This window comes from Leuciscus leuciscus (assembly GCF_965113295.1).
Source record: "Leuciscus leuciscus genome assembly, chromosome: 19".
In the NCBI taxonomy this organism is placed as follows: Eukaryota; Metazoa; Chordata; class Actinopteri; order Cypriniformes; family Leuciscidae; genus Leuciscus; species Leuciscus leuciscus.
Window position 1 is genome coordinate 23206444 of NC_138743.1, and position 13284 is coordinate 23219727.

The window sequence follows — 13284 nt, forward strand, 5'->3', positions numbered from 1 at the left end:
AAAGAGAGAGGCTAATGAAAATGGAAAGAAAAAAAGGCTAGAATGGGAAAATGTTTAGTGGAGAACTCGCTCTCCCTCTCTCGGAGAGATAATGGCAGTAATTGGACTGACTCACAGCTCCTCTCTGTGTGTTTCTCTCAGATAAAGAGCGCCGTGTGAATCTCTGCTGCTCTGCGACATGCTCTCTCCATTCGGAATTAAATGTTCTGCACACAATGTGCGGCGCGTGGCCAGGCGGTGGCTGGAGCTGGAAATGAAATGGCTGTTTAAATCCCCTCAGCGGCGGCTTATAGTGGCCACTACCCCGGCCTGCGGAGCGGAGTCCGGGACTTTAGAGGCTTTTTGCAGACTAGCCTCTGTAAAGCTACTGCGCTCAGAACTGATGTGTTTGGGCTCTAACGTCGCAATACATTTAGGTTTTTTTTTGTGGGGCAGACTAATTCCACTGATTTACTGGTATTAAAGCTTTACATTTCAGATGTGGGATTGGAAATGAGCTTCTAAATCACATCCAAAATACTCCATATCTACACTGCAAGTAAATCTGATACTACCACATATCTTTAAAGGGATAGTGCCCCCAAAAATGACAATTGTGTCATAATTTACTCAATGTCAGTGTCATGGCGTTCCAAATATGTATGACTTTTTATTACATTTATTAACATTTTTAAGAGTTTCAACTGTTTTTGTCCATACAATGACAGTCAACAGGGTCCAACATTTAGGACCTTTTTTTTTTTTCATTCATATACTATTATAGTATTTTATGTAATGTTTTGAATAATATATTTTTTTATATATTTTTACCTTTTTAATACCTTTTTTGTTATTTGTGTATATATATATATATATAGTTTTATTTTAGTACTTAAACTTTGTTTAAAATGAGAAATTAAATAAAATATGTATATACTGTATATAGATTTTATTTCAAGTAAATATTTAGTTTTAGTTAGCCTAATTTTATATTTTTATTTTATACATATATTTATATTATTACATTTTATTGCATTTATTAAATTTTTTAAGAATGTTTCAACTGTTTTTGTCCATGCAGTGGAAGTCAATGATGTACGATTATATATTTTTTATTAATGTTTTGAATATTTTTTTTATTTCTTTATTTTTTACATTTTAATCTTTTTTGTTATTTTTATATCTAAAATATGTATGGTTTTTATTTTAGTACTTAAAGTTAAACTTTGTTGAAAAAAATTAAACATAACTATTTTTTTTAAAATAACATGTGTGTTAACATTTATTTGATTTCAAAAATATTTGTTATGGTTTAAGTTTAAGTTATCGATAATTAAAAAAAAGTCATACAGGTTTGTAACGACATGATCGTGAGTAAATAATGAGGGAAATTTAATTTGTGGGTGTACTGTCTCTTAAAATTGCTTTTTTATTATTATATGAAAGAAGGTCGTATACTCATGTCCTACACTCAGGTTGCTCTGCTGTATTATGTCTTAGAGGCATCGACTCATCCCAGTCGATACATCTCGAGGTGTATCGATTTCTAAGTGATGCCATGTTGTTCGGTCGGCCTGCCTGAGCAGTTAGTGACGGTCCCTGTGGTCTCTTCTTCATCTGATAGCTGTTGTGGGGCAGAGCGCAGTGAGGTGGAGCTGGGTTTGATCTGCTGATGGCTCTGGCACCTGCAGTGATGCTACAGTGCCTCTGCGGCCAATTAACACATGAAAGGTGCTTCCCACCACCCGAGAGGAAGTGAAGGGGGCGACGGTGGAGGTGCACGGGAAAAAGAGATGGCTTTGTTTGCTCATGCAATGACAAGGTGTGAGGCGAAAGAGAAGGCAGAGAGAGCTGATGAAACAATTTAGTGCTTCCTCTTGCCTGCGGAGAGAGGAAGCACTGCGAGAAAACCAGCCAAAACCTCCTTCAGAAAGAGCGATGACACACTGTGGAACATTATTAACATCAACAGTATTAGCATTTAACATTTTCTGCAAGTTGTCATCTAAAGGGCTTTTAGAAGACATTTGGCCTTCTAAATGTTTGCATTCTAGTTTATTTCAGACTTGGGTATGTTAGTTTGTGAGAAAAAAAAGTGTAGATTTGTAAGATATTTGTTTATCGCTGGTTTTAGTGCTTAAAGATGATGTGTGTGATATTTCCATGTTATTTTTTTTTTAATCCCGGTGTACTATATAGAGTTGGAGTATACTTTATTGTCCGTCTCAGTAAATTTGTCTTGGACTCAAAGCTGCATTTTTTTATATATATATATATATATATATATATATATACATATACATATATATATATATACATACATACATACATACATACATACATATATATATATATATATATATATATATACATATATATATATATATATATATATATATATATATACATATACATATACATACATACATACATATATATATATATATGGGTGTAACAATATATCATGTCTTAATATATCGCAATACAAAAATGCAAAATATGTATCGTGGATAGTTCACCCAAAATAAAAATAAATCCAAGTTTTCATGTCGAGTTTTAGTGTCAGTACTACATTAAACTAATATAATGTTGAATATAATATATAATAATGCAATGGGGGAATATGTGTGGGTCCTGATAATGCAAAATGTCTTATGTTACCAGTAAAAAGTGGCCTACATTATTTTAAATAGGATATACTGTATCTAGTCAGTGACAGAGTGCAAGCAAATTCGTCTAAAATAATTCTGGATTTTCGGCTCCAGAATCATGAATAATTTTATTCTGGTGTCACCATTGTCCTGTTTGGGCTGTCCCGGTGAAGGAATTTCCCTTGCTGTAATTTTGAGTGGCTCAATAGCGCGATATGCGGTATTATCGCCATTTATTTATTTATTTGGATTTATGTATATTTATTTGTTGCTATATAAATAAGTGTTACGATGTGTTTAGCATGCACAAAATCGAGGACATTTTCAGCAACTAACGTAAACTAAACTAAACAGCGTCTCTGCACATTGAAATGCTGTCACTCAGCACGCAGTTACATTGTAACGGCAACGGACTGTCTTTGAGTGAGTCATTAAAGCGTTCATTCAATGAACACGTTCAAAAACTCTGATTCATTAAAAGATAGATGTAATGAAACAAGGTGTTAATTATTTTTTTACTTTGAGCTCCACTTTTCAAGGCTCAGCTGACCAGCAATGCGTCGCATGGGTAACGCTGAAGCTGATGCTTCACCTAATAGAGACCAATGGCATTGTTTCAATGCGTGACTCGCTGATTTTTTTTACCATGCCATTTATGGTAAATACCCTTAAACGTTAAAAGGGCGATACGATATTTCGCTTTCCTTGGACACGGCAACCTTTTTAACGAATATATGACTTGACCTCAAAGACAGACGCAGGTAACGCACGAGCTCAGTCGATCTCTCTCATTCACTGTCTGTTTAGGCTTTAGTGCAAATCCACGAAGCCTCTGTACAAATCAACATTATAAACAGTCTTGTTATCATTATTAACTTATTTAACATTCAATACACACGAAGTTCAAAACAAGAAGGGTATAGCCTTATGAAAAAAGAAAACACGCGAATATCACGGTTGCTGCGGTTACTTGCATTCCTCTGCGGTTGTCTTGTCAGTAGCGCGGTACTACAATATTGCGGTTATCGCGACATCCCTATGTCCTGTGCATTGGGTTTCCAGCACCAAGTCCAAGCCTATTCATTTACTCCCACAATCAAATACCAAATTTAGCATTTTAATCAACATTACATTTTTTGTTAACCTTTTATCATACCGTATGTATCATAGGTATCGCAATAATATTGTACCATGAGTTCAGTATCTTGATATGTATTGAATCATGACGTGGTATTGTTAAAACCCTTACTGTACAAATACTGTAAGTGAGCCCAAGATAAAGAAAACAAAATACTTTAAAAACCATATGTAGCCTATATAAAATATATATGCTCATCATAGATTTCAAGTCATTGTATGCATTAATTGCATTTTTATGGTATTTTTGTGTGTTAAATTCGAACAGACTTCCCAATGCTATGGATCCATCAAATTATGCCACAACACTTAGGTCAAATGAATTAAAAATGTCTTTTATCTCTTCCCTTGCAGCCCTCGCTGGGAGTGAATGAGATGCCGTGTCGAGGCTAGAGGCAGCGGTGGACTGTTCCCGAGTCAGTGGAAAGCCCCTCTAGATGAGCCAGTCACAGCCACCCAGCTGCACGGTAAAGGAATAAGGATTTAATATGTCAACAGAGGCCGAGCTCCAGCCTGCTGCCAGACCCAGCGTCAGAAAGGATTCCAAGAGGAGAGGTACGAGGCCCTCATACGGGCGCATGTGTAAACAGACAAACACACACTCACGCCCGGGGGTTTGTTCAGTCTGTGGGGGTCGGCTTTAAAATCACAGGCATACTGTGCAGGTTCTACACACACAAACAATCACACATGCACAAAACCTTAGTGCCTCAAATACAGAATGGATTGGAAGGTTAGCTGACGTCTTTTTTGTAACGTTTCCTATGTGTTTTGGATGGATGGATGGATGGATAAAGCCTCATCTTTACTGTGGTTCACACAGTAACGGGTACTCAGACAGATGTTTGGGGATGGGACCAGTGCCAAGGGGCCTGTCGGTCATTGTATGGCCAGTGTATAGAGGGGACAGGCTGTTGCCTCTCTTGTTATGAGTCTTGTTGCACTGTCCTCTTGTGATGTACCACCTGTTCCTTAGCGGCTGCACAATGGCGTTTTGTGCCAGGCCATGAGCCCATGAGACCGTAGCGGCACAGCTGAGGGGCGAAGTGACACCAGATGTCCCATAGAGCTAGGAAATGGAGAGCAAACAGCGAGATCTGACTTCTACATAGCCTTGTGCGTCTAAGAACAAGTCTACGAACTTCTCATCATTTTTAAAGATCTAGATATGCACATAGCGTCATCGTTGGGGGTGTTTATGTGTCCTTGCGTTCAGAAATAACTCGAAGCACAACAGAATACATTTATATTTATTGTTAAATCAATTATTTATTCAGTTCAAAATTAATTGAAAGCATATAATGGTGTATATATAATTTCATTCAATCAATCAATCAATCAATCAATCAATCAATCAATCAATCAATCAATCAATCAATCAATCAATCATTCATTCATTCATTTATTCATTATCATGTGAATCTCACAATAAATTGAAACATTCACAAAGAATGTTATATTTAGTTAGTTAGTGAATGTGAAAATAAATGTGAACATTCACAAAGCATCCTTTAGTTAGTTAGTTAGTTAGTTAGTTAGTTGGCTAGTTAGTTAATGTGAAAATAAATTGAAACATTCATAAAGTATATTATATTTAGTTAGTTAGTTAGTGAATGTGAAAATAAATTGAAACTCACAAAGCATATTAAATTTAGTTAGTGAATGTCATAATTAGGGCTGGGGTAAACGATTATTAATTAAACGATTAGTCGGGCGATTATTTTATCGATTAGTCGACTAATCTAACGACTAATTGGAATTATTTATCCTGTCTGTTATTCGCATATCTCTGTCGAGCCGTTACTCCGATGGATTTCAAACTCGACAGCTGTCTGGGCACGAGTAAGTGCAGTGCCAAGTTTGACGTTGTTTGGATGAGAAATGCAAAAGATTGGTAAAAGAAGCACTTAGAAGGTTGTGGTTTAAAAATAAACATTCTGACATAAACACACTGTCAGCTACAATGTTTACTTCTGAATAATATAGTATAAATGTGATAAATTGAATCAATATAAAAGTTATTTTTCACATTGAAACTGTTGAAAATACACAACAAAGTAAGTTGATCCACATATGACAGCCTCTGAACTCGGTCAATACTAATCTGGACTAAACATAGGCTACATTCAATCAGCCATCGCTAGAAATACCTTCTGAACGACGGCGACCTTCTTTTTTGACGGCGATCAGCTGTAAAATGGCTTAGGTCCTGCTCGGTTTTCGTTGACTTTGAGTACAAGAATTGAACGTTTTTTAAAAGATCCCCTGGGGTTAACGTGTCAGCATTCGACAGAAGTTTGACGCTGTCGTGTGAGAACAAGCATCAGTCGGCATTTCTCTTCCTCCCGCATGCCTCATCTTCTTAATCTCCTCACGTAAATGATTAGATTTCGATGGCTTACGTTTCTTCCCTACGGCAGAATCCACCACAGGTTCATCAATGTATTATTTTTTTTGTTTGTTTGTTGATCAAAAAGTGCAAAGTAGATAAGGAAAACTAGGATGCCGGGTGTCAGAGCGCCACCGTTACTGTTTACAATGCGTGGAATGGTGCGCTGTGATTGGTTGAGCGGATTTGTGGCATTCTGCAGAGAAAGGAGACTGGCGTTTGTCGCGGTTTGGAAAGAAAGGGAGAAAACATGGCAGAATAACACGGCGGGCGGTGTGTGTGTGGCGAGCTGTACCTCCGGGAATGGTGCAAAAAAATAAATAGATAATAAATAAAGAAGCGTCGACGCAAAAAATATGACGTCGACGTAATTTTGGCGTCGACGCGTCGACGTCATCGACGCACCGCTACAGCTCTAGTCATAATACATTGAAACATTCACAAAGTATATTATATTTAGTAAGTGAATGTAACAATAAATTGAAACATTCACAAAGCATAGTATAGTTATTTAGTTACTTAGTTGTTAGTTAGTGAATATGAAAATAAATTGAAACTTTTACAAAACATATGGAGACATTTGTGGTTTGTATCGAAGACCTCTGCGCCAAACTTGAAACGCTTCTCACTGGATCTCACACTGTTTAGTGGTCAGCGTAAATGCATTTGTTCTGAGCTCGCGCTGTGCTGTCTATTGGGCAGAGCTAATAAATGCTCCACGCGGGACAGTTCAAACGAGCAGCGCTGTTCTGCGTTTGGTGCGTTTAAGGTTTCTCATACGCAACAGAAATGGCAGCGCTTATCAGTTTGGCACTCACGGTTTACTGCTTCACCTGGCCTAGAATCTATTGCTGTCACCTTGTGTTGACATTGTGAAACTTCATGATTTACATGGCGGGCTGCATAAAATATGTTTTAATAGTCAAGCTGTGGGTCGTTTAAAATTCATCCCTGGGCCGGGACTTTGGACACCCCTGCTTGAAGTGTTCATCATTTTAGTTATAAGTTTCACAGAGACAGAAATGATACACTTAAATAAAGTCAACAGGAGGATCCGTCTGATTCCTTCCATTCTTTTACTGCTTCAAATAGTCTTGTAGACCATGTTTTATGGTCAGAATAGAAACAGTGAAAGACTAGATTGTTAACCTTTCTGTTTTTTTCCTGTATCAAACAAAAACAGATATAATTACGCCTCTGAGGAAACACATGCACACAAATATGCTGTTCCTGTCGTTTGCATTGCCTTGAATATTTAAGCAGTAAATAGTGCTTCCTCTCAACCAGTCAACAGTAACAAACAACATCCACCTGTCTCTTCACCATCTTCATAACAAGCCTGTCCTGCATCTCTGTTCCCTATGGAATGGATGTAATTGCTCCTGCTGTCTTTTCCACTAGAAACCGTTTGAGCAGGACAATCTATTGAGAATCCGTCTTTTTATGACCTCAAACACTGGTAATCTGTTACTAATGACACTGACCTTCCCTCCCCTATGGGAACCGGTTTAATATGACCTACAGCAAGCGGTTAATGACAGCCTTCTCCTCGTTCGAAGAAATGATCTGATCCTCCTATTAGCTGCTCTCTCCATACTGTACGTGCCTTACCCATAATGCAACAGTGGCCATTAGTGGAGAATGTGGCCTATAACTGCCTTGAATCATTGAAAGGGCCATATGTACAAGATAAGCACACACCACCAAAATGTTGGACTTTTGAGAACATCCATCCATCCATCCATCCATCCATCCATCCATCCATCCATCCATCCATCCATCCATCCATCCATCCATCCATCCATCTTAACAGTATTATTTGAGGTATTTTAACATTGTGAACAGTTGTACAATTTATTTTGTGTGATTATTTAAATTTGTGTAAATATTTTTGTTTATTTTTAAGTACTTTAAAGAAATAGTCCACACAAAATTCTGTCATCATTTACTCACCCTAATGTTGTTCCAAACCTGTATGCATTTTATTTATTTATTTATTATGCAGATTTTTTTTTTTTTTTTTTTTTTTTTACAATGTTGGTAAACAAACAGTTTTGTCCATTGTATGGATAAAAATAAATAAAAAATACAATGCAAGTGACAGGGAACTGAAATTGTTTGGTTACCAACATTCTTCAAAATATATTTTATGTTCTGCAGAAAAAAAAAAAAGAAAGAAATTCACACAGGTTTGGAACGACATGAGGGTGAGTAAATTATGCCTTTAAATATGATAATCAAGGGAAGAAAAAACACTTCCTATATGTTTATTGTTGACGTTATAGAGAAATGAAAACCCATTCAAAGAAACACTGTGTTTACCACAAATTCATTTTAAACAGCCAAATCAGACAAATGCAGACAATCTTGTTTGACATGCCCTCATTCTCAAACACTATACGAATGTTGAACAAAATTATACAAGGTGAAATAATAAATCTGTCCTAAACAACACGAAATACATTTTTACTTTTAACATGGATATATGACTTGATCCAAAATTCAGTTCAGTTCAATGTTGGGTCGCCAGTCGATGTCCATAGTAAAAAGTGGTTTATGAAGAAAAATCAGTTGAAAAGCAATGCCTTTGACAATAAAGGATTTGACAATCCACAGTCATCAGGATGATAATGACATTGGTGCAAACACACGCTGAGGTTTTAAACATGCCGCTAAATTAATTGAGGAATAATGAAGCAGGGTTTTACGTGTAGTTGGGTCCCGGAGGTCCGTAGAGGGAGAGCATAATAATAAGGAGAGAGAATACACATACACACCCACACACACACACACACACACACACACACACACACACACACACACACACACACACACACACACACACACACACACAAACACGTGTGAGAGTAAGTGCTCTTGGGGCAAGGTGTAATGAATATCAATGTCATTAGGGCACATTAGAACACCGCAACTAATAAATAAAGCATTCACTGCAGTGTTGATGAGCTCATCCCAGCTGCATTATCCCCCTTTCACTCCCAGTCCTTATATTTTCTAATTAATAACATAAATAGAAGTGAATTAAGCCCTTTATTTAACCTCAGCTATTGAGGAAGTGACAAGCGGCTAATGTGAAGTGTTATGTGTGTGTGTTTTCGTGTTCCTGAAAATGGTACTGTAAAAATCACAAGATAAAATAGTTTATTCAGAATCATACTGTGAAATTGAAGCAGGCTAGGACATTCTCTATGGTAACACTTTATTTCACAGTGTCCTTGTTACATATATTACATGTACTTACTATACACTGTAAAAAAGTATCCTGTAAAAAAAACAGTAAACTACTGGCAGCTGTGGTTGCCAGCATCATACCATAAAAATATGGTGTGTTACTGTTTTTGAAATTAACCTACCGTGTCAGGTTAAATACCGTTTTGTCAGGTACAGTTTAAAATTGTAATTTAACAGCATATAGCTGTAGCTGACAAAACGGTATTTAGCTGTTAATTTTAAAAACAGTAACACGCCAAATTTTTACGGTATGATGCTGGCAACCACAGCTGTCAGTAGTTTACCGTTTTTTTTACAGGATTATTTTTTACAGTGTAGTTATAACAATAAATTATGCATAATTACAAGCTATTTACCCTAAACCAAAACCTAACCCTATAGTAATGTTGTTAATTAATATTACTCAGTACTTAGATGTATGATTACACTGTAACAAGGGTACCTTAAAATAAAGTGTAACCAATAGCACAATAGACTATGGTAGACAACAAAAATATTTCAAAACAAGAAACTTTTAGTAAAAACAAAACAGCAACTAATTAAAAAAATAAATAAAATAAAAACAATGGTAATTCTTAAGGCATACTATGCTTATGCATTATTTTTTCAGACAAATCTTTTTTTTTTTTTTTTACTTTGGTGTCAATATCTTTTTTGGGTGGGGGGTTAAATCAAGCAAAACATACTAAGACTAACGAGTACCTTAAATGCTTGAATTTAATATTTAAATGTAATTTAACATCAAGGTACAGTTGGGCAAGTGAACAGAACATTAAAATATTGTTTGGTGCCAATGTGTGCACATTACAAACTGTAAACTGCTATAAACTTCTATAAAACAGAAAAGTGGTCATATATTTAGCAAAATCTATGAATGGTCATAATTTATTCACACTATTACAGTTAATCTGTAAATATACAAAAGATGACTGTAACAAGAATAGTAGTCATAAATGAAGTCACAGTATATCACTCACATTATTATAATAAATTGTAGAACGATTACAGTAAAAATTAAACCTGAAGTACAGCAGGAACACACTGTATGTAGATTTTGTAATGCAGGTGTATAAAACCTGTTAACCTGTTAAAACCTGTGTGAATATGAACACTGAAAAAGGATAAAAAAAATAAAAAAAAAGCGGGAGGAAAAAGAATTTTCTTTCATAACTTGATGATTGCTGTTATTGTGTTCATGATCTTGTCGAGATCTTCAATTGAAGGTATTTGAGTGTATGAAAGCAAACTGTAATTTCACATATATGCCTCCATAGTAAGACACAACTATTGTTATCAGAAGCGGGAGGCGGAATGTTTTCTCTATTGTGTTTTTGAAGAAGTTGTCAGATTCACAATACACTTGTCAAACAAGAGCTTTAATGGTAGGCATACATGTAAGAGAACAAATTTAAAACATATAGTGTATAGAGTGTGTCAGTGAGTGTTGTGGTATTGTTGGATAGAGATACCGTAATCACCAGAACCAAGGGTTTAATTGATTTGGTTCTGAATTGTGCTCTGTTTTCCTTTTCCTGGACTGGTCTTTTGTTGAAGATGTGGATCATTGTCAGAGTTGACATGCTGGGGTTTATTACGCTCTGAGACTGATCATTAAGCTGTCCAGATCTCTGTCTCTCTTCCATATTAACATCTCTCATTCCATCTTTTTTATCCAGAATTCCTTTTTTGTGTGCCTCAAATCAGTGACTGGCAGCTTTAGATGGAGGTTGATTGCCAACGGGAGGGCTATGGCAGCTTAACAGCATTTCATCAAACGTATGGAATAAGAATAAAACTGGAAAGGATTTTCAGATGAACGGAAATAGAACTGGAATAAAACCAAAGCAGATCTCTTTTCTGTGCTTCTGGTTAGCCGTCATTGGCTCAGTGCATGCGACTGGTGGGATATTATCTCCAGTGTTGTGCGTTATTCAGAACTGAAGGGAAAATACATTTTAAATTCCCATTCAAAACCTAAATTTGAGTTGAGATAGGAAAATTACGAATTTGGATATAAAAAAGGGAAAGTGAAATGGAATGATAATCGGTGAAATTAAACTAATACAATACATTAAATTATACAATACAATACAATACAAACATATGGGAAATATTCAACAGTTTAAAGTTGTTTTTAGAAGTATATTATGCTCACCAAGGCTGCATTTAATTGATCAAACTACTGTAAAACAGTAATATTGTAAATTATTATTATTATAATATATAATATTTTAATATATTCTAAAATGTCATTTATGTGATGCAAAGCTGATTTTTCAGTATCATTACTTCAGTCTTCAGTGTCACATAATCCTTCAGAAATCATCAATATGCTAATTTGCTGCTCAAGATACTTAGAAATATTTTGTAAGAATGCAAAAGCCTCTACTGTCACTTTTGATCATGTATTGAAAAGAAAAATCTTACTGACCGCAATTGTTTAATGGTATAATGGAAAAAATGGCAGTTTGAAATGTTGGCAGTTTAAAATTCCATTTAAATTGTACTTCTTTATATTAAAATGATATATATATATATATATATATATATATATATAAAAGATTTTCATTTAAGATATTAACTGTAAAGTCTTTTAGATTTTTTTTGGCCCAAAAAATAAATAAATAGATTAAAACAATTTAATTTAGGATTTTTGCGTTAGTTGCTGACATTTTAAATGCCACCTACTACACACACACATATATTCCGGTATAATATATATATATATATATATATATATATATATATATATATATATATATATATATATATATATATATATATATATATAGTTATATATATATATATATATATATATATATATATATAGTTATAGTTATAGTTATAAGATCTTTATTTAGATCTTAATACCCAGAAAACATTCTGAAAAAAATGTAAAAATAAAATATATATAATATATTGTAATACTGTTGTATTGCTGTGGTGTTCTGGGTATTTGTTAGATGGGTATTTGTTAGCATCACTTTACTAGTTGATTAGTGTTTGCTGGGTCATATATATATATAGTTATAAGATCTTTATTTAGATCTTAATACCCAGAACAAGATAGTATTGCAATAAATGAAAACATTCTGAAAAAAAATTAATAATAATAATAATAATTATATATATATATATATATATATATATATATATATATATATATATATATATATATATATATATATGTATATATATATATTGCAATACTATTGTATTGCTGTGGTGTTCTGGGTATTTGTTAGATGGGTATTTGTTAGCATCACTTTACTGGTTGATTAGGGTTTGCTGGGTCATTGCTTTCTGGTCCACTTCAAAAGATCCCACCAATTCCGGTTTTGTCACATATTTATCATCCACCATTTTATCATCTACCAGGCAAAAACGTAAGTCTGATCACTTTGATTACTGATTTGAGACAACTCGTGTCTGTAGTAACTTGTCCTGCACTGTCCTGAAAGTTTAATCAGGGTTGGGGTGTGTTCCATTTTAGAAAGTCTACAGAGATGTTTTCCCCTTTAAAAGCTCATTAGTTGTGCCATTTTGCAATCTCCTCTTCACAGCTATAATATTTCAGCTATCATTATGGTTAAAATGATGGAATTTATAAAACAAAAAGGCTGAGTTGAAACTTGAAGTTCTGACAGGTCTCAGGAGGGAGCATATGGTGTGCGGTGATTAAGACGATGAGGAGAGATTTGGGGCCTTTTGTCACAGTGACACAGATGAAGATCTAGACCCAAATAAAGATCTTATATTAGTAATTCATACAGATACTCTGTGATACGCTTTAGAGACAGACATTCCTGAGCCTAAGGGCAAAGAGGAAGACACCAGGCTGATGAAACACTAATGAAATATTATGTCAAGCTGTCT

General features: G+C 34.9%; 1 protein-coding gene across 11 annotated transcripts in view; it reads left to right on the forward strand.

The window, feature by feature from the left end:
- The window catches only part of dab1a (DAB adaptor protein 1a), a 426003-nt gene that overhangs the window by 313461 nt on the left and 99258 nt on the right, over positions 1 to 13284 (forward strand). For all 11 annotated transcript variants that reach the window (XM_082146834.1, XM_082146833.1, XM_082146835.1 and 8 more), the window contains one exon: positions 4122 to 4322. In XM_082146834.1, the coding sequence (XP_082002960.1) occupies positions 4256 to 4322 (67 nt within the window). In that variant the 5' untranslated portion in view covers positions 4122 to 4255. The remainder of the gene's footprint in view (positions 1 to 4121; positions 4323 to 13284) is intronic.